Here is a 19,435-nt window from a genome sequence, read left to right as displayed (position 1 = left end):
CCGGCCCGGCCCCAGCAGTAACATGGCGCCGCGCGGCCCCAGCCGGAGGCGGGAGCAGGGCGCTGAGGGGACGAGGCCTCGGCGCTGCGCCGTGAGGAGGAAGGGGTGGGAAGGGGGCGGTGGCGGTGTCACGCCTCTTCGCTCGGTTCAGCTGCTGCCGCTATCAGGGGGTCTGTGAGGGAAGCCGGGGCCCGTGCTGCCGCCAGGATGAAGCGCCGGGTGTTCGTGGTCGGCGTTGGCATGACCAAGGTACGGCGCTGCCCGCCCGGCATCGGCCCCAGCACCGGCACCGCACCGCGGGGCCTGGCTCGGCGGCGGCTCCCCCCGGAGCGTGCCTGAGGGGAGCTCGGAGCCGGTGCCCCTGGCGCCCTTCAAAGCCGAGCAGCTGCTTCAGGGGCTTTCCTAAAACCCAGCTCGGCGGGTGGAGCTGGACCGCTGGTGCTTGCTGGGGTAGTCAGCAGAAAGGACAGCTTTCAGAGCTTTATTTTGTTGCTGTGTGGGTAGGAGTGATGGTGTGGAAGAGGAGGGTAAAACTTGTCAGACTGTTACACCTGAGGCATTTTATTATGAAGGGTTTTAGGATCGTATCCTTTCTCTAGTGTTAAACCTAAGAATGATGTGCTAAAAAACGAGCAAAACAATGTGGTGCTGCGTGTGCAGCTGTCAGGCACCCAGGCCATGCCCTTCGGTTTTGGAAATGGGTCACAGCAGCTGGGGGCATCTGAGAGGTTGCCAGTGCTCTGTTTTACCTCTTTATTAGCTCCAGTAACATCATTAAAACAGGTCTTGTTCAGACTTTGCAAGTCACTGACTGACGTTTCTCACGACCTTCGGCATGAAGGTTCTCAGCCAGAGTTCAGGAAAGGCAGCGCAGCAGAAGGTACGGCTAAGTGTTGCTGGGGAGGAAAGCGTAAGGAGACAGCATATTTCAATTTAATGACTGTGAACATCAAATAATTCGTAGAGCTGGAAGCAGAGAGATGATTTTTTTGAGCAGTGACGCTTTTGTAAATGACATAGAAAAGAAAACAAATGTGTTGGTGGACTCCAGCCGTGAGGGGCAAAGTCCGACGTTCCAATTCGTAGCAAAGTGGAGTAAGGCTTGGAAGGGAGGCTTGTGAGGAATTAAGTTCAGTGCAAAGAAAAAGTATTGTGAATAGGCGTAGAACAAAATAAAGTAGAATGGAAGTATTTATCAATGCATTTGAGAAGATAAAGTCATGGATTGTAATGCTTCAGTGAAGATGGCAGTTGTCCTCTGTCCCATCCACAGGCTTTGGCCAACATTACTGTCCATTGACGTACAAGTCTGAATCTTCTTTAAGACTGAGCAAAAATGGTCTTCTGCTTCCATAAACTTGGACTATGATTTTTTTTGAAGTCACGGCAGGGTCTTGGCAGTCACACCTGGGGATTGTGCAGGTTTTGTGTATGCACTTTTGGGTCAGTTAAATTGTTTGCATTTTTTTTAACCTGATTGTTCACAAACCTATTCCTGAGTCATCTATGTAGCTTTTAAGCATACCAGTTGGAGCAAAGGATGTATTGAATTTCACTGTGTTTTCTTTTTTTTTTTCTTGTCAGTTTGTAAAGCCTAATGAGAAGAGCCCTGATTACCCTGACCTGGCTAAGGAGGCAGGTAATTTAATAATAATAATTAAAACACAACACATTTAGTTTGACTGCTGGCACATATTTTAAGTCTTAAACTTAATCTTCTTATTATACGTATGAAGGAACATCTGTTTAGTAAGTAGATACATATAAAAAGCAAATCTAAAACTGGTAAGAAGGAAAACTTTCACAAAATCTGTAGCTGACCTCTTAAAATCACTGTCTTCCAGTACTAAAGTTAAAAGGATAGCTTAAGATTGAATTGGACACTTAGATCATTTCATATCTGTCTGTACTACGGAAACGTATTTTTGTTGGGACCAGGTAAATACAGAATGGATTAGATAGCATTTTCTGGTAAAGGAACTTGCTTGAAACTCAAAATACTGCAAGACTGTCCTAAAGAGAGTTAAGATGCAGGACTTTTTTAACCATTCACATGATACAGTAAGGCATTTTTACACTTTTGGTGTTTATGCAGATGCATAAATTGTGCATACTAGACATAACAAGCAAGCCTAATTTGTGATAGCTGCTTTTTTTCCAACTCTTTTTTTTTTTTTTTTCTTCCCTTCTAACTTTTTTTTCCTTCCCTTTCCAACTTCTAAACTTTTTTAGGCCAGAAGGCTTTAGCTGATGCTGGGATTCCCTATTCAGCAGTGAAGCAGGCATGTGTGGGTTATGTTTATGGTGAGTAACATCTTTTGGTTGTGATACGGCCTCTGTAAGACTTACAGACATATGGATAAATGTTATCTACATCTGTGTGGATAAAGTATGGGGGATCCCATCAATTTCAGATAATAATATTTAATCACATCAATTTGTAGAACTGTATGAAACGTGTTTTTTTGGTAATTATTGTTATTTTTAATAAGCGTGGATCTATGTCTGTTTATTTGCGGACTTTACAGTTCTAGTTGCTGGTCATAAGAACTCCAAAAAACTGTCTTGCAAATATATTTTATACAAGTAGCTCTTTCCGCAAGGTCAGGTGGTATATTTATTCAACTGATGAAAAAAATTGCTTATTTTACTGTTCATGGCAATAGACTTGAAAACTGTAATATAGTTTTAATTCTTCTTTGAGCATTGAGGCTGTACACTAGAGTGGGTATGTTTGTTTATCCAGTGCTCTTGAGTTTAAGAGTTATTTTGGGGATCAGCTGTGTCATTGTACTTTCAGCCCAAGAGCGTAGAAGATGATGAGGCTTAATTCTTAAGTGATATAGCTAAGTTCTGCTCTGTCAGATTCATAACTGTTTTAATCCCAGGGATACATTAAAAACATAACCATGAGTTAATGTATCATGTTAGCCTGTTGAGAGTATATACATTAGTATGGCTACAAATTAATGCTTCACAGCTGATGTAGACAAAACTGGGGTGTCCACATATCTATACAGGAGAGTTTTCCATTTAAGTACAGAACTATGAAATCCGATAATCTATGCAGAAGTACGGGTGAGAAATGTTAAATTAAACAACTAATTGAAATGAGTCAGAGTTAACCTTAACGTGCTTTATAGAAGTTCATCTAAGATCCGATTGAAAATGAAATACTAATTTTATGACACCTGCAACAGCTTCCAAGTTGTGCTTCTGCAACCCTTCTGTCCAGTCCCATTACTTCCAATTGATTCACAAGTGGTTTCTGCAGAAGCAGGACAAACTTCTGTTTTTAAGGTCTGATTTTCATCTTGTTCCTAAGGCTCTTGTACTGTGCATACTTGGGAGAGGCTCGAGATGATGGTTCAAAATTTCAAGTTTACAGTTTAACCAGTAGCATTGTATACATGTAGTGGGATTTCTTTTAGCTAATGAAGCTTGAGTATGTACCTTACTTTATGTTATGTCTCTGTGTAAAGGTGACTCAACCTGTGGACAACGCGCCATCTACCACGCTTTGGGTTTAACTGGCATTCCTATCATTAATGTTAACAACAACTGTGCCACTGGATCTACCGCCTTGTTCATGGCCAGACAACTGGTAGAGGGAGGTGAGTTATTCTGCTCTACAGCCCAGTAATTCATACTTTTTACTTGTACAAATACAAGTTGTTCCTTCTGTTTCTGTAGTTCCTTTGTTGATTTTGATACTTTCTTGCACTTAATTCCTTATGCTTCTATAACAAAAACTGCAGTAACATGTGGAGTGATTATTCTAGTATTTGTGACAGAGGCATAAGTGCTTGATCATGTAAGGTAAATGCTCTTAAACTGTGGAGAACTGTTCAAACATAATCCCAGACCCTCTAGTGATCTCTTAATCTTCAGTATCAATGTTTTTGTATCAATGCCATTCCTAATCCAACTTGACTTGGTTTTAAAAATTAAGAAAGGAGGAAGAACAGCTGGTAGATGTTTATGGATATTTATTGTAACAAGATAACTGATAGGACATATTGTCATTTATATCTAAGTTTTGTTTCAAATAGCCAAAAATTTTATTTTAAGGTTTGGCAGATTGTGTTCTGGCACTTGGCTTTGAGAAAATGGGAAAAGGATCCATTTCTACAGGTGTAAGTGTCTGAAAACTTTATACATTTCACTGCAGCAGTAGATGGAAAACACCTCTTAATTCTCTGTGACATCCTTATAAATACCAGCGACTTTAACGTGTTCCTGTAGGTAATTAGAAGAAACCTTTTTTCTTTTGAATCACAGAAACTTGTAATGAGTTTTATGACTCTGATTACAGCTCAGATATGCAAATGTTGTATGTTTTAGAACTGATTGTATGTAGTCTGTCAGGCTTTTAGTACTTCACAAAGATATTTTTCAGTTGGGGTTAATAGGAAGTAATGAAAATACCAGGTAGAATACTGAAGCGTTGAGCATTTGATTCATCTTTCTCAAAATGACAGAGCAAATTAAAGAAAGAATCTGGGACTTTTGGCTTGATGCTTACTCGATTGACTAGTTAACATGCTTCCTCCAAAACTTAGGGCTTCAGTAAACCTTTCTTTCTGTCCCTTTCTAGTTTTTATTGGAGAAGTATGGGGTTTGTGTTTTGCTGTATGGCAAGTCTGTATCTCATTTAAGTACAGAACTATGAAATCCGATAATCTATGCAGAAGTATGGGTGAGAAATGTTGAATTAAACAACTAATTGAAATGAGTCAGAGTTAACCTTAACGTGCTTTATAGAAGTTCATCTAAGATCCGATTGAAAATGAAGTACTAATTTTATAATTTAGGATTATATTAACTATAGAGTTTTAAGTTGAGGTGAAAAATACCCAAAGTCCTCTTCTGAAAGCAGTGATAGAAATCAGATAGTGGTGGTCCTTGCCACAAATCAGTGTCATGATGACAATGCTAATCGTTTTCTGCTTGTTCACGCTCACAGTTGGGATATCATGAAAGCTTCAAAACATGTTGCTGAAATGCAACAAACATACAGTCTAGTGGAATTGTTAAAATACCAAAAAAAAAAACACCTCTATTTTGCTTGAAATCCATGGCACTTTTGTGGGGATGTTGTAAACATGAGGAAATTATGACTTGCTTTTAAACTATTTTTCTTCTTTTTAGTTTATGGACAGAACTAATCCACTGGACAAACACTTGGAAATTATGATAGATAAATATGGCTTAGCAAGTGCTCCAGTAGCACCTCAGATGTTTGCAAGTGCTGGCAAAGAACATATGGAGAAATACGGTATTGTCAAAATATATTTTGCCATTATCATCTTTTAGTGAAGTGATTTAAAATATATACACTACAATTTCATTTAAAAAAAAAGTATTCAGTGTTGTGTCTTTTACATGAGTGCTACAACTGCATAGTTGTACTGGGTGTAGGGTTGTCTCCAGAAAAGTAGGTGAGGGGTAGGCAAACAATACTATTGGGAAATAAAATTAAGCCTGTGATAGAGAGTCTGCTAGTTACCTTAATGGTATTGCTTGTGCTTCTGGAAGGTCTGTGCAATATGATTGCATAACTTTCTGCATTCTGTCCTTTTGTCTTAGGATGGGTAGGTAGGCTTGTGACTGAATTTTGTTACAAAAATTTTTGAGTGTTTGATTAAATATATAGGATTAGGCTGTTGCCACTGTCGTCTCTCATACTTTCACGAGATAAGGGAATTGCCTCCCAGGTAGCATTCCCAGTCTGTTAAGCATGTTTTATTTACATGTATGTTTAGGCTAGTATATGGAAAAAAATAAGGAGTCCAATATTTCACCACAAATGTTTTGTTCTGCTATGAAAACGAGTGTTCAAGTTCCAGCAATATAGTAATACCTCAAATAAAACATGCTTATTTTCTCTATGTTATGTTACTGAGTGTTAAATGTCCAAGCATGATGTTCTGTTAGCTAAAACTTAATCAGTATGAGTAGTCTTTATCTAGTTTTTACACCTATGGTGAGTTCTAAAGAAAGTTTCAAAACAATGAGTCTCTTGTAGAAATGCTTGTGAAGGTCAACTTCTTATGACACTAATACAATATTTTAAAAGTTATGATAGCACTGTCTGTGTAAACCAGGTATTTTAACACAGCTTGCTTTCTCCTTCCAGGGACAAATCCAGAATACTTCGCAAAAATTGCATGGAAGAATCACAGTCATTCAACCAACAACCCGTGAGTAAAGCATTCCATCTCAGTATTAAACATCTGTTGCTGCTACAAAATTCATGCAAAATTGGATATTATTTTAGAAGTACCTAGCAGAATATATTCTTTATTATGAAATGGGAATTATACCCAGAATAAATTCTTTATCATATATCTTGTATTTAGTAAAAACAGCTATACAGTTCCCTGATGATATATTGATAAGGGTTATAACTGAAACTAAAAATAGCATCTTTTTTTTTTTTTTTTTTTTTTTTTTTAGGTATTCCCAGTTCCAAGAGGAGTATACGTTAGATGAAGTTCTGAATTCTCGCAAAGTTTTTGATTACTTGACTGTCTTACAGTGTTGGTAAGGAAGTGACTTAGCATCGTGAAATAAATCTTGATACTCTGACAAATGTGGTAGCAAACCTATTTAAATAAGCCTGTTTACTTCTAAATTAAAAGTTACAGATCATTTTAAATATTTTCTGCTTTTTAGATGTCACAGTGTTCAATTGTTGTATAAATATTACTGAAGCATTAAAAATTGAACGTTTCCTCCAAACACTCCTGAAATCCTTAGTTTCAGTGGTATCAGCCAAAACATTTTTTTTCTTTGTTTTCAAATGTACTTCTATGGAAGACTGACATTAATAATTTAGAATGATGACATTATTTTCCTTTCAATTAGTCCAACAACAAATGGTGCTGCAGCTGCAGTTCTGGCTAATGAGGAGTTTGTGAAAGAGCATCATTTACAGTCTCAAGCTGTGGAAATTCTAGCCCAGGTGATGGCTACTGATTATCCAAGCACATTTGAAGAGAAAAGTTGTTTGAAGATGGTAGGTATACCATCCTGTATTCTGTGATGTTTGGAATTTCCTTTATAATACTTGAGAGTCCTAATGATCCTGTAGACTTTTCTATGTCAGTAAGCAAACAAGTTATAATTAATGTAAAAAGACTCATTTGGACAGGTGGAGTGGACAAACAGTACAGTTATGCAATAACAGTAAGAAATCTATAAGTATTTAAAATCTAGTTTTCAACAAATTATTTAGAGGCTACCTATTAACAGTTTGAACAGAAAGAAACATAGTTTATCTCGTGTGAACCTATTTTACTTATGTCTGTGCTGTATTGGAACTGAAATACTATGTCATGTATAGTCATGATTACTTAAGCAGAATGAACAGAAAGACTTGAACTGCAAAATTTAAATCCCACTGCAAACTGACCAAAATAATTGGATTAAAGTTAAACCATTAGAATACCCACTAGAGACAAAGCCACGCAAAGGAGCAATTTGGCTAGTAAGCGAGGTTGAGAAAATAAAGGAAATGCTCCAGAAAAGTTTCTGCATGCTAAGAACTGGTTTAGAATGTATTATTTCTTTCTATATAATTCATACTATGCGGAAATTAAAGGCTATGATATAAGATGCATTGAAGTACATTAGAATGCCACCTGTGACAGGTTATTTTCACTTACAGGATAAAGAGAGGCACATTAAAAATTAAGCATAGAAATGAAATCAATTACTTCTTTAATGATATTTTAACTTGTGATTTGTTCTTCTTACAGGTTGGTTATGATATGACTAAAAGAGCTGCAGAAAAATGTTTTGAACAAGCAGGTCTACAACCTACTGATGTTGATGTGATTGAACTCCATGACTGTTTCTCAGTTAATGAGTTTATTACCTATGAAGCTCTTGGACTCTGTCCAGAAGGTAATAGCATCAGTGAAGATCATTGTTTTAATAAAATGGGCAGTGTTAAAAATATCTTTTTAGCCTCTTCCTATAATTAGAACGTTGAGTTGTACGTTAGACATCTTATATATTTGAATATCTTACTGCTAACCTCCTAAGAGGAAAAAGCAAGCTAGCAATGTAGTAACATAAAGAAGACCAATAAACTGTAGAGTTCATTTAACAAGTTACTGTGACTTCTAGAGAAGTACACGAGGCAGATTAAAGTGTTGGGCAGCTATACAAAATCATATGGCTAACTTGTGCAGGAGTAGCTCTTCTAAGCAAGCAGGACAAGGAGATTAAGAACTCTAATCTTTCTCAGAATTACAACCTTTTTCAGGGATATGTTCTTATTTACCCTGAGATTTCCACCCATCTTTGTATTTCCTTTTGAGGAAGATAAAAATAAACAAGAATTACCCATAGAGGGCCTAAACAAGTTATCTGACTTTGTGTCTTTTAAAAATCTTGAAACATCTTTGTCTTTAAAAATAGAGAGAATTTTTTGCAGAGGTTCTAAAATGAATTATATAACAATGCTCATCTGTCTAAATTAGTGTAATGGAAATTAATTTTATGCATATAAGTCAAACTAATGAAGTTTTCAGTATAAGAGGTTTTAGTTTGATTTCAAATAATTAATTGAACTGCTACTTCAGTATTTAATCTATTCAAATGCCAAATTATTCATCTGTTGCATAGATAATCATCTGATACAGTCTTTCTTCAATTTGTTTTTAAGCATTTTGAGAAAATATCATATACTGTCACTAGATGGTGTGTTGTATTAAGTCTGAGTATTCTCAGTGAAACAACTTAATAGGTCTTCAGGAAAGTTTCTTTTATGTGTTTGAAGGTCTTCTAATGCTTGCGGTTGAATGCTTACTCTTTACTGCCTTTGCTGTATTTTTATGATATCTTCAGTAATATGGAAAATTATTGACATTATTTAATATACTTTAAGCATTTTAGCTTAATTCCTTTAATAAAAAATGCAGTATAATTCTAATGGTTCTTGTCTATTTGACTAATGATTTTTGTATATGGTAAATTGGTAACTATTTAATTGTGCAGTTCTCTCCAACTTTTAGTCTGACCTCAAAGTATGTGAAACTTACCTTGGAAGCTTGGAAGGACAGACTAATTAAGACTTAGAGATTAATGGAATGGTGTACATTTGTAGATTTAGATGTGCAAGACTAACCTGACATTCTCATTTAAGGGCAGAAGTATGTTGTAAATACAGGAAATGCAGCAATTTGTTTCTTGTTTTTTTTTTTTTTTTTTTTTTTGGTTTTTATTTTTATACTGACATTAGTCAAATAGGTTGAAGAAGCTGGTACAAGAATAAGAGACCAAGGAACTAGTTAAGGGGAGAACTGTCTGCTGGAGGATTGGGAACTAATAGGCTGGATGCTAAGTAATCCTAAGCATTAGTCATATGAGTGATTATTTTATTTGGTATATTAATGTTTTAATGCAGCCCAAGATACAGTTAGCCTTCATTGTGGCAAGGGCATGTTGTTGGGTCATGTTCAGCGTTGTGCCCAGCAGGACACTTGTGTGACAGAGTTGTCAGTTCGCTCCCTGCTTCTGCAGGGATATGCTTTATTTATTTATTGATTGATTTATTGATTTATTGATTTTGCAAATTAAAATCTCGCACTTAATGTTTTGAGAAGTGTGATGGTACCCAGATGAAGCTTCGTAAGCATGAGCTCTTCAGTGTTGATAATCTTGCAAGTAATCTCTATTGGAGATAAATAAAAATATATTAACAGCAGTTGCAAATTACAATTAGCCTTTCTTTTACAAAAACATAATGTTCATTGTAGTTTCATTAATAAAGCAATGAATAGCTTCATTGTGTTGATTCTATCATACTACTGTATAACAGTAAAACAGTTGAACTGCTAATTAAAAAAAGCCATCAGATACTAGCCATTTTGCTTCTTTTTCACATTACTGTGGAATCCACATTCTTTCTCCAGAAGCATCAACAAGTCTCGTTAATGTTTAGCAAATTTCAGTCTACCCTTTGTAAAATGTGTGGTATCTGTATTTCTTATTGACTGCGAGGAAGTATTTGCAGCATCTTTGCTTAGTGCCAGTCGAAATGAAAAACAATTTTTATAAAATAACGAACACTTTTCTTTTATAAATACTGTTCTCTAGGAAAAGCATGTGAACTGATTGACAGAGGAGACAATACTTACGGAGGAAAATGGGTTGTGAATCCTAGTGGTGGCTTGATTTCAAAGGGACATCCACTTGGTGCTACAGGTAATGCAAAAATATTTTATTTAGTCATGCACTAAGATATGAGATACTGTTCTTGACCAGACAGAAGCTTCCCACTTGTATTTGTGTGAAAGAAATGAGGATTTCAGGAAATTAGGAGGAGCTCTGGAGTTGATTCTCATTTCTGACTAATGCAAGTATTAGGGCAAGTTGACCATGCAGAGTTGCTCAAACCAAAAGACTTGGAGTGTGAGTTAGATCATTAATACTTGTTTAATTTGATAGAGCTGTTTTTCTGTTGATATTAAAGCAACCTACGAAACAGCTTTTTTTTTTTTTCCCTCTTAATAATTGCTTAATGATACAACTTCTGATGATTATAGTTTCAATAACTATTTTCATATGTAGTCATACTTCAAAATTCAGATTTTGGAGATAGTTATCACATTTGAATAGCTTGTACCATTGTTAGCTGTAATAAAGCTATTTCTGTGAAGTCTTGGATGTCAAAATATTTATCTGATGTTATTACAACAGAAGTTCACTGTTAGTCGCTGTTTCCCAGCAACATAAGTTTTCCTATTTTTTTTCTTTTTTTTTTTTTTTTTTTCCCTATCTATGCTTTTTTAAGCTATCTGTGCTTGCTTCCATGAAATGCCTCTTGAATAACATGTTTGAATTTGTGAGGATAATTCACCTTCTTTGCTTGCAAAAGATTACATGGCAGAAAGCTGGAGACGAAACCTTGAAAAACAACAAACCTTGACCTAAATAGCTGTAATATCTAGATAATCCCCAGTTAATTTGGGGGGGGAGTATTAGAAAACGTTGGAAGAAGAACATTCTCATGTTCTCATTTAACTGGAATCTGTGACTAGATATAAGAATTCCATTCCTAGGTATGTGTTAATTTTTTGTCATTTCTACAGTGATAAATGTAGAGGCAATTACTGGTATTTGTGCTTCTCTCTATTTCAGTGGATTGAGGGGGAAAGCCATTAAAATGCAGAAAATTACATGTCTACAGGCAGTCAGGTTAATTTCACTATAAATCAGTCTTGAGGATAGCTATATGCTAATTAGAGGTCATATAAGTCATCTTAATTTTCCAAACCACTCCAGGACAGGTTGTCCCATGGTACATGTTCTCTCCTTGAAGCTAAGAGTGTGCGTATGGAACCTGCTAACTCTCATAAATGACTGGAATTATAAAACTTCTGACTCATCCCTTCCTTAATGTATAGCTTGGCAATGTGTAAAATTCAGTGCATAAAATGCAGGTTCTGCCTGTCTTGCCCAAAGGACTGTGTAGCTGCCTATGGCAAGGGACAGGGTTCTGTGGATAGTAAGGGGGAAGAAATGTGAACTGGACGAGAATTGCAGAAATGGCTGATGGAGTGGTAGGGGGAGGGAAAAGGTAAATGTAACCTTGAAATCAAGACTAGTGAAAAGGAATTCATGTTTGTTTTCAGCCTCCCAAAATAATCTTTCTGGTTAGCTGAGCTCTAAAGACTTCACATTCTCAAATCATACTGCATGCATTCATGTAATATCTTATTAGGGAAGGAAGTTCATGGAATATACCTGTTAGCGTTACTTCCTTACATTAATGACCTTGGTCCAGCAGTAGTTTTAAATCACAGTTGTGTATTCTAGGACTCTTCTACAGTATACTATGTTCTGATGTATCTAGTATATATACTATATACTAGATATAGTATAGTGTAGATATAGTATATATACTAGAGTATAGATATAGTATATATATACACTATATATATACTATAGTATATACTCTAGTATATATACTATATCTACACTATACTATATCTAGTATATAATATATATCTATAGATATCTATATATATCTATAGATATAGATATCTATATATATAGTATATAGTTATATATATCTATAGATATATATACTATATAGATACAGTATATATACTAGAGTATAGATATAGTGTATATATATACTATATATATACTATAGTATATACTCTAGTATATATACTATATCTACACTATACTATATCTAGTATATACTATACTATAGATATAGTATATATACTATGTACTAGATAGTATAGATATATATATAGTATATCTATATATAGTATAGATATAGTATACTACTATATCTAGTGTTGTAGTATAGTGCTAACTTGTTATGGGCATTTTGAATAGTAGGCATTTGTAGTGTGGAAGAAAAAAAAAAAGTTTTCAGAAGATTATCACAGTTTTCTGTTAGATTTAGCACGTGAATTCAAATTTCTACTCAGAGATGCATGCCACGATGGCGAGGTGAGCTTAATGCATGCTTCTGAGGTACTTGGGGTAGATGTTAGAGCATTGCTGTAAGGATGTGGTAGCAGATGTGTCTGCCTTGAAACAGGAATGGTTGTCATGAGTTTATGTCTTGGAGATTCAGAAGTCAGTGCTGAGTTGTGTTTGATAATTATTTTTAAGACAGCGCGCACTGACAGCCCAGAAGATACTCTCCTGTGAGGGATGGAGGTCTGGTAGCAAAGTGTGAGGTGCATAACCTGAGCGTTACACTGGAGCCCACCCAGCTGCATTGTTCGTGTGTGTGTGCGTGTAAACACCATAAACACCACTTTTCCCCACAGCCCCACCGGAGCCGCCCCGAGTCGGTCAGCGCTCCCCTCAGGGGCCGCTCCCCGGCGGGAAGATGGCGGCGGGGCGGCGACGCGCTCTGTGCTCCATCTTTCAGGCCTGGCGCAGTGCGCCGAACTCTGCTGGCAGCTGCGCGGCCTGGCCGGCGGGAGGCAGGTGCCGGGGGCGAAGGTGGCGCTGCAGCACAACCTGGGCCTGGGCGGCGCGGCGGTGGTGACGCTGTACGGCATGGGCTTCCCCCCGGCCCGCAGGTGAGACCCGGCCCCGGACCCCTGCGCCGCCCCCGGGGAGGGGGGGGACAAGCGAGGCCCGGCCGAGCTGAGGGGGTCGGGGCTGGCCTCGGAGCCGAGGCCTCCTTTGGGGTGAGAGGCGGCGTCGCCTTTCTGCCCCGAGGTCTCCAAATGTGCCTTTTTCTACCTCAAATTTAAGGGTTGTCGTTGCGCTCCCCGTTGGGAAGAGCTGTGGCGGAAAGCTGTGCCCTCACGGTGTTGGGGACCCGCAGCTGTAGGCGGAGGTTGTGAGTTAGAGCCGGGCAAACAATGCGCAGGGGGAGCTTCGTGGGCTAAAAAGAGCGAAATGGCCCGTTTCTGGCCCGCGTGATTCCCTCCGCCTTATATTGAGGACAAATCTAGTGTTTGGAGGAAAAAGTAAAAAGCAAAAATCAACCCTCAAACCACCTTTCCACGAACAAAACAGGATTTGAAGAAATTAATTGAATCTAGGGCCTTGTCAAAAAAAAAAAAAAAAAAGAAAAAAAAAAGAAAAGTGCAGTATCTGTCAGAATAGAGTGATCAATGCTTTCACTGCTAAAATTGTTACTGGTGTGACTTCATGACAAATTGGGTCTCCCCTGTATGTGTTACGTGGGGTAGTCTAAGTACCTGCTAAAATGCAGGCATGTTATTGATTTAGTTCTGGCAAAAATATTTTTATTTGGAATTATATCCTGATTCAGAGCAAGAAGAGAATGCTGCTATGAAGCGCTCTCAGTCTGCTCTAATTGTAAGCTAAGATGGACAGGAATTGAGAGAAAATACAAAATTTTTTAATTATATCAACATCTCAGAAGAGGCTTTTTTAATCTAGTTTCCTTTGCATTTTCACTTTGCACCTTGTTTAGAAAAATGGAGCTACTATTTGTGGATGTTTTGTTTGGGGGTTTTAAAGCTTAACACCGATATTTTACACTTTTTCTAAAAAACATTGAGTGCTAAAATGTGTCATGGTGGGATTCCAGAAAGAAATATTCCCCTCCCAACTCACATTTTTAAATGTCTGTTTTAGCTGGACAGTTCCTGGGGCATGACAATAATCTGTGGAGTGGGTAATGAGAGCAGCAATTGAATTTTGAGGGGCTTCAGCAAGTAGCTTTTTGTAGTGTAGTGTCAGAAGCTGTAATCCTGACACTTCCTTAGTCTGCAAGGAAGAAGGACAGGCCATGTGAGAAAATGTGTGTGATAGGGGAAAACTTGGGTCTTCTCACGGGATTTCTTCAAACGTGCTTACAAAATGTGAGTGGGTGTTGGTATACAGTTTTAAGTCAGAAGGGAGATTTGTAGTTAATACACTTTTTCCATTGCATTGAGGTTTATCTTTAAAAAAAAAAACAATTTTAAAAAAGCTTGTAACTTTACAGAACAGGGAATCTGTTGCTATATTTACATCATTAACCTTGAGATGCTGAAAGTAGTAGTGCCTTCCTGTCAGTCAGGAAAAGCTTTGCTTGTATAGATGATGCTTCTCTTGAAGAAATTGTCTTACTTACTACAGGTGATTTGACCTTCATCAGTATTGAGAATTTTCTTAACTCTTTCTTCAGTGCAGAGAAATCTTAGCAATAATAACGTCTCTTACATTATGAGGCTTAGAAACCTTCACTTCTCCCAAAGGCTTTGTATGTGGGAAATACCTGGCACAGGGAGTTGCACTAATGCACAAAAGACTTTGGAATGAAACAGTGCAGCTGATCTGTTCATACCCCACTTATGTAACTGAACGTTGGGCATTGCATAAGTAAGGCAAAGGTGGTGGCATTTTATGGTTATGAAGATATTTCATACAATTTTTTTCTACAACAGTGCTCGGGGACCTAATCATTAGATTGAGATCTAGCCTGTAATTAGTGGCTTTAGTAGGAGTTGCCAAGAATTTATATCACGGTAAATGATAGCAGAACTTGATTCATTTTGGGTCAGTTCTTAAAACAAATCTGCTTTTTTGTTGATACCTTACAGTTTTACATCCTGTTACTACAACCTTAGTTTATTAGCAAAATTGTGCATTGTCTTCAAATGACACAGTCCCTACTATTGTGGACATAGCAAACCCCTACAGGGATACTTCCCTCTTAGTACCACACAGATAAGTGCTAGCAACGTTTTATAAGTGATTCTGTCACTTGAACTTTTTTTAATAAGACTTTGAAATAATTTGACCAGAAGTAGTTACTAAGTAAGATGGCAGAAAGGAGGACCACTTCAGGAAATACGACAGCAAAACTTCTGGATTAATTTCCTAAAGGACTTTGTTTTATAAAAAAAAAAAAAAAAATAGTTCTTGAGATGATGCATACGCTGTTTGTGCCTTCACACACAGCGTGGCAATGGAGTTGGCTGATAGTTGAAGGGATTGTAATGCAGACTGTCTAGCCCATAAGAAAGTAAGCTTCGCTTAGATAAGAAGTAGTTGCTCTGTATTGCTTGAACTGTTGCAGTGTGGCTGTTCACAGTGGTTTTAGGCCTATTCACAATAATTTGAAGGTGTTGAAAATATGATTAAAGATATATTAATTATTTTTTTTTGCATTTCAGCACTGGTCGTGTTGCAGCTGTGCCTCTAAGTGCAGCTGTTGATGGATTTAAGTCACATTTGGTCTTCAAAGAGATTGAAAAGAAGCTCGAAGAGGTATTTGACTACTACTTTTGCCTGTAATGCCTTTTTAATTTATGACAGAACATGTGCAAAACCTGAAGGAAATAAAATAGCATAAGTCACTTTCTTAGCACTTCTTGTTGAAACAAATATTACAACTTTAATCTTCACTGTCCAAAATCTTTATCTTCTGTACCATCATTGTAAAGGATTTCTTTTTATATAAGAATATTTCAGTGAAGGCAAGTTTAGGTCATATGCGAGGAGGTTGCTAACTAACACAAGTTTGGTGTCTGTTGCATGCTTTGTAAATGTAATTAAAAGAAGAAAGAACATTTTGTGAGACCTACAGCAAGACAAGATTTAAGATAGTTGTTTGTTTGTTTGACAGATTTTAATAGAGATAATGTTTTTTTTTTCTTAAATGTTCAAATTAAGCTTAGTAGAGGGAAACAAATATGTTAGTAGAAAAAGATGTTTTTAAGAAGTATTCTCTGTTTCTATTTTAAAATTCCTTTAAAGAAAATGAATAATGTGCACATTACGTGGTCATTACAGGAAGGAGAGCAATTTGTCAAGAAAATTGGTGGTGTCTTTGCCTTCAAAATAAAAGATGGTCCTGGTGGGAAAGAAGCAACTTGGGTAGTAGACGTGAAAAATGGAAAAGGCTCTGTGGCGATTAATTCAGGTCAGTGTTACTATATCACTGCAGAAAATATATGAAACGAATGTAAAGATTATCAATTCATACTCTGCTAAAGCAGAGTAGTGACCTTGAACAAAACTGGGGTTAGAGCTACCTTAATTTTTAAGTTTTCTTATTTCCAATACTTTAATCCATGACCTTTAAGATAAAGATTTAAATCTGTTCTACTGTAAATTTTGTTTGATTAGTTGCATATTTTCTTAGAGGCTCCAGACAGATGTGTCACATGACTCCTGCAAGAACTAGAATACAAAACCAAAACTTTTTTTTCTAGTCCAGTTACTTCTCTTCTGCAGCTAGTTAAGCAATAAAATGACAGATTTCAATACTGCACTAGCTGACATAAACTTCAAGGTCCATCTTAAAAAAGGCAGATATATATATATAAGACCCAAGGACTGGTGGGTTTCAATTAAAAGTATTGGAAACAAATGATTTGAACACTTGCTATAAAAGTGTCTTGTTTAATACCTGCATCCTATTACTGTAAATACAAAGACAAAGACAACAGTCTGTCCTCAGAATCTTACATATCTATGAACATGCATCATAAAGCTTATAAAGCTTTTAATTAAAAATGTGAAAGGAGATTTTAGATTTCATTTGAATTCATTTATTTAAGATACTATAGAAAGAAAAGTACTGTTCCCTGTTGTTCATACAACATGTTGTCATAATGTGATGACTGTAGGAAAAAATGGGTGCAGATTTTAACCCATTGTTACATGTATTAATACTTACATCTGAGCTTCCAAAAGTATCTTTCAAAGCTCATTTCTGGGAAGAAGATGCCAGAAGCTTCTGAATTTGAATTAATTCAGATAAGAACTTCTAGAAGGCACATGTTCCCACTGAAGAACGGGGCAGGAAATGCATGAAATGTCAGTAATAAATATCTTCACTGTGTCACAGGGGAAGATGGGTTTATTCTGAGTTGGTCTTAATACTAGAAAATTTAAGCTTGATAAAACTTAAGATGACTGTGAATACCTGAAATTAACATTATCTGATTACAAGGTTTTTATTTTTTATTTGTAATGAATAAACTCGTTTAGCACCTTTCAGAAAGGCCCATCTTTCTTCAGTGCTGGGATGGTCTGTGCTACAAGGTGCCACAGGTTCCTGTTGGCTATTAGGTGATCTCTTGCTGATACTTTTTAATGGCCCTTACCTTGTAGGTACTTGAGGTACCTTAGTGCTGAACTGTAGTATCAACAGATTGTTCAGGGAGTTGTAGTTTGTGTTACTGTTCTGTTTCTCAGTTTAAATCTTCGTTGTCGACTCCGTCTTACAGATAAGAAGGCGGATTGTACAATTACAATGGCTGATGCTGATCTGTTAGCTCTGATGACTGGCAAAATGAATCCTCAGACAGTAAGTACAGTGAAGATAAAAGGATAATAGTACTGATATTTTGGGGGCTTTTTTGAGCATATTTAAGGTTTTTGATTGTTTGCTTGTTTGTTTTTTTAATAAATCCACTCTTCCAAAACTGCCATGGCTGATCTGAAAAAGGGAGAGTTCTTAACTCTCTGAATAAGTCAGTCTTTGCTTCTCTCAATAAACCTGACTTCAGCAGTTTCTACTCTTCTGAACAAGTATTGTCTCAGACATCCTTTGCATAATCCAGAAGCGGATATAATAATGTTTGGTCTGCAGAGAAAGGGGGAAGCTACTGTTTGCCATGTGACTTCAGATAGGAGGAATGTCAGCCCTCTGTTTGGACTGCTTTCTGATAATGCAAGAAAAATGCTATTATCAAATTTATTCTCTCTAGGTCTCACAAATATAAACTTTCTGAGGTTATTATTCGATCTTTCAGTGTCAGAAGATAGAATTATACAATAATGTGAGGTGTCTGCTAGAACTACTAGAATTATAATACTGCAGACCAAGACCTGCACATATATAATAGCCTATAACTTTGGGGAGGGGTATGTTTGGGGTAATGTGTTGTATTGCATTTCATACAGTTTTTTTCTTTTGTTTTTTTAGGCTTTCTTTCAAGGTAAATTGAAGGTTTCTGGGAACATGGGCATGGCAATGAAACTTCAGAACCTACAACTTCAGCCAGGCAAAGCTAAACTTTGAGCTTGCTAAAGTAAACAGTCAGTACTTGATACTCTTGACAACAGATTAGAATGAAACTAGACATTGACAATATGGCAAAGGCTGGGCTTGATTGGACCTCTCTCACCTAAATTCTTTGGTTAGAGACCTTAATTCTCTTAATCAATTCCGTCGGTTTGTATATGGCAAAGATTTTTAGGCTAAGCTTGAGGCACTAACTCTTGCAAATGGTATATGGTGGGTATCATGGAAACAACATTTTTGTTTTAATCTGTAAAAAAAATAAATTATAAAACTTAGAGTTGAATGAGGCTGCTTACTATTGTTCAGGTTAGTTGGGAAGAGAGTGAGGAAGGTTACAGATAGTTTGACAAATCAATTAAAGTTGCATTTTTAAAAGACTAATAGCAGGTCATGCAAATGCTTTCAGACTCACATTCTAACAAATTTGCTGCTGCTTAAATTAAAATGGTCTTATAAAGGGGATCTCCAACAACATTTTTTTTAGAATAGGCTTTATGAATTTGCTATAAAATACTTTTCTTATTATGACTTTGGAATTAAAACAAAACTACCCAAAATTAGGTAGCAACTAAAATGTTGCTTTAAGATTTGTAGCATTTGATTATACTTAGCCCTCAGTAAAGATATGGTTTGCTAGGAGAGCAGAGAGGGAATGTAACCAATATTTACCTGTTTTCTCATGAGAAAATCTGGTGTTGATCATTATGAATTTCTTATCAGTAATGTAAAAGCTTTAACTTCTGTTTTGGGAAAATGTATTCTGGTTGGAAGTTTAATAGAAAATTAAATATACTTTTCCTGTTCTCCTGTGTATCTCTTCCTTGGATTTATATGCAGATGTCATGTTCATGTATTGAGCATTTGGTGCGGATCATCACTAAGGGCTCCCAGTTACACCTTTGTTTTTTTTTTCTTCTTCAGCTACTCTCCATAGGTACTCCCTAAACT

General features: G+C 36.8%; 1 protein-coding gene across 1 annotated transcript; it reads left to right on the top strand.

The window, feature by feature from the left end:
• Positions 1 to 125: 125 nt before the first annotated feature.
• SCP2 (sterol carrier protein 2) lies at positions 126 to 19,291 on the top strand. The gene is made up of 16 exons (XM_032192392.1): positions 126 to 249; positions 1,585 to 1,639; positions 2,233 to 2,304; positions 3,483 to 3,614; positions 4,072 to 4,136; positions 5,152 to 5,278; positions 6,140 to 6,203; positions 6,460 to 6,546; positions 6,871 to 7,021; positions 7,764 to 7,911; positions 10,111 to 10,218; positions 12,914 to 13,067; positions 15,627 to 15,720; positions 16,246 to 16,375; positions 17,688 to 17,767; positions 18,389 to 19,291. Exons 1-16 carry the CDS (start codon positions 208 to 210, stop codon positions 18,482 to 18,484), a joined length of 1,605 nt encoding a protein of 534 aa, XP_032048283.1. The 5' UTR covers positions 126 to 207; the 3' UTR covers positions 18,485 to 19,291.
• The last annotated feature ends 144 nt before the right edge of the window (positions 19,292 to 19,435 follow it).

This window comes from Aythya fuligula, chromosome 8 (genome assembly GCF_009819795.1).
Source record: "Aythya fuligula isolate bAytFul2 chromosome 8, bAytFul2.pri, whole genome shotgun sequence".
Lineage (NCBI taxonomy): Eukaryota > Metazoa > Chordata > Aves > Anseriformes > Anatidae > Aythya > Aythya fuligula.
Note: the sequence above shows the minus strand (reverse complement) of the source record. Positions and strands in the feature narration are given on the sequence as shown.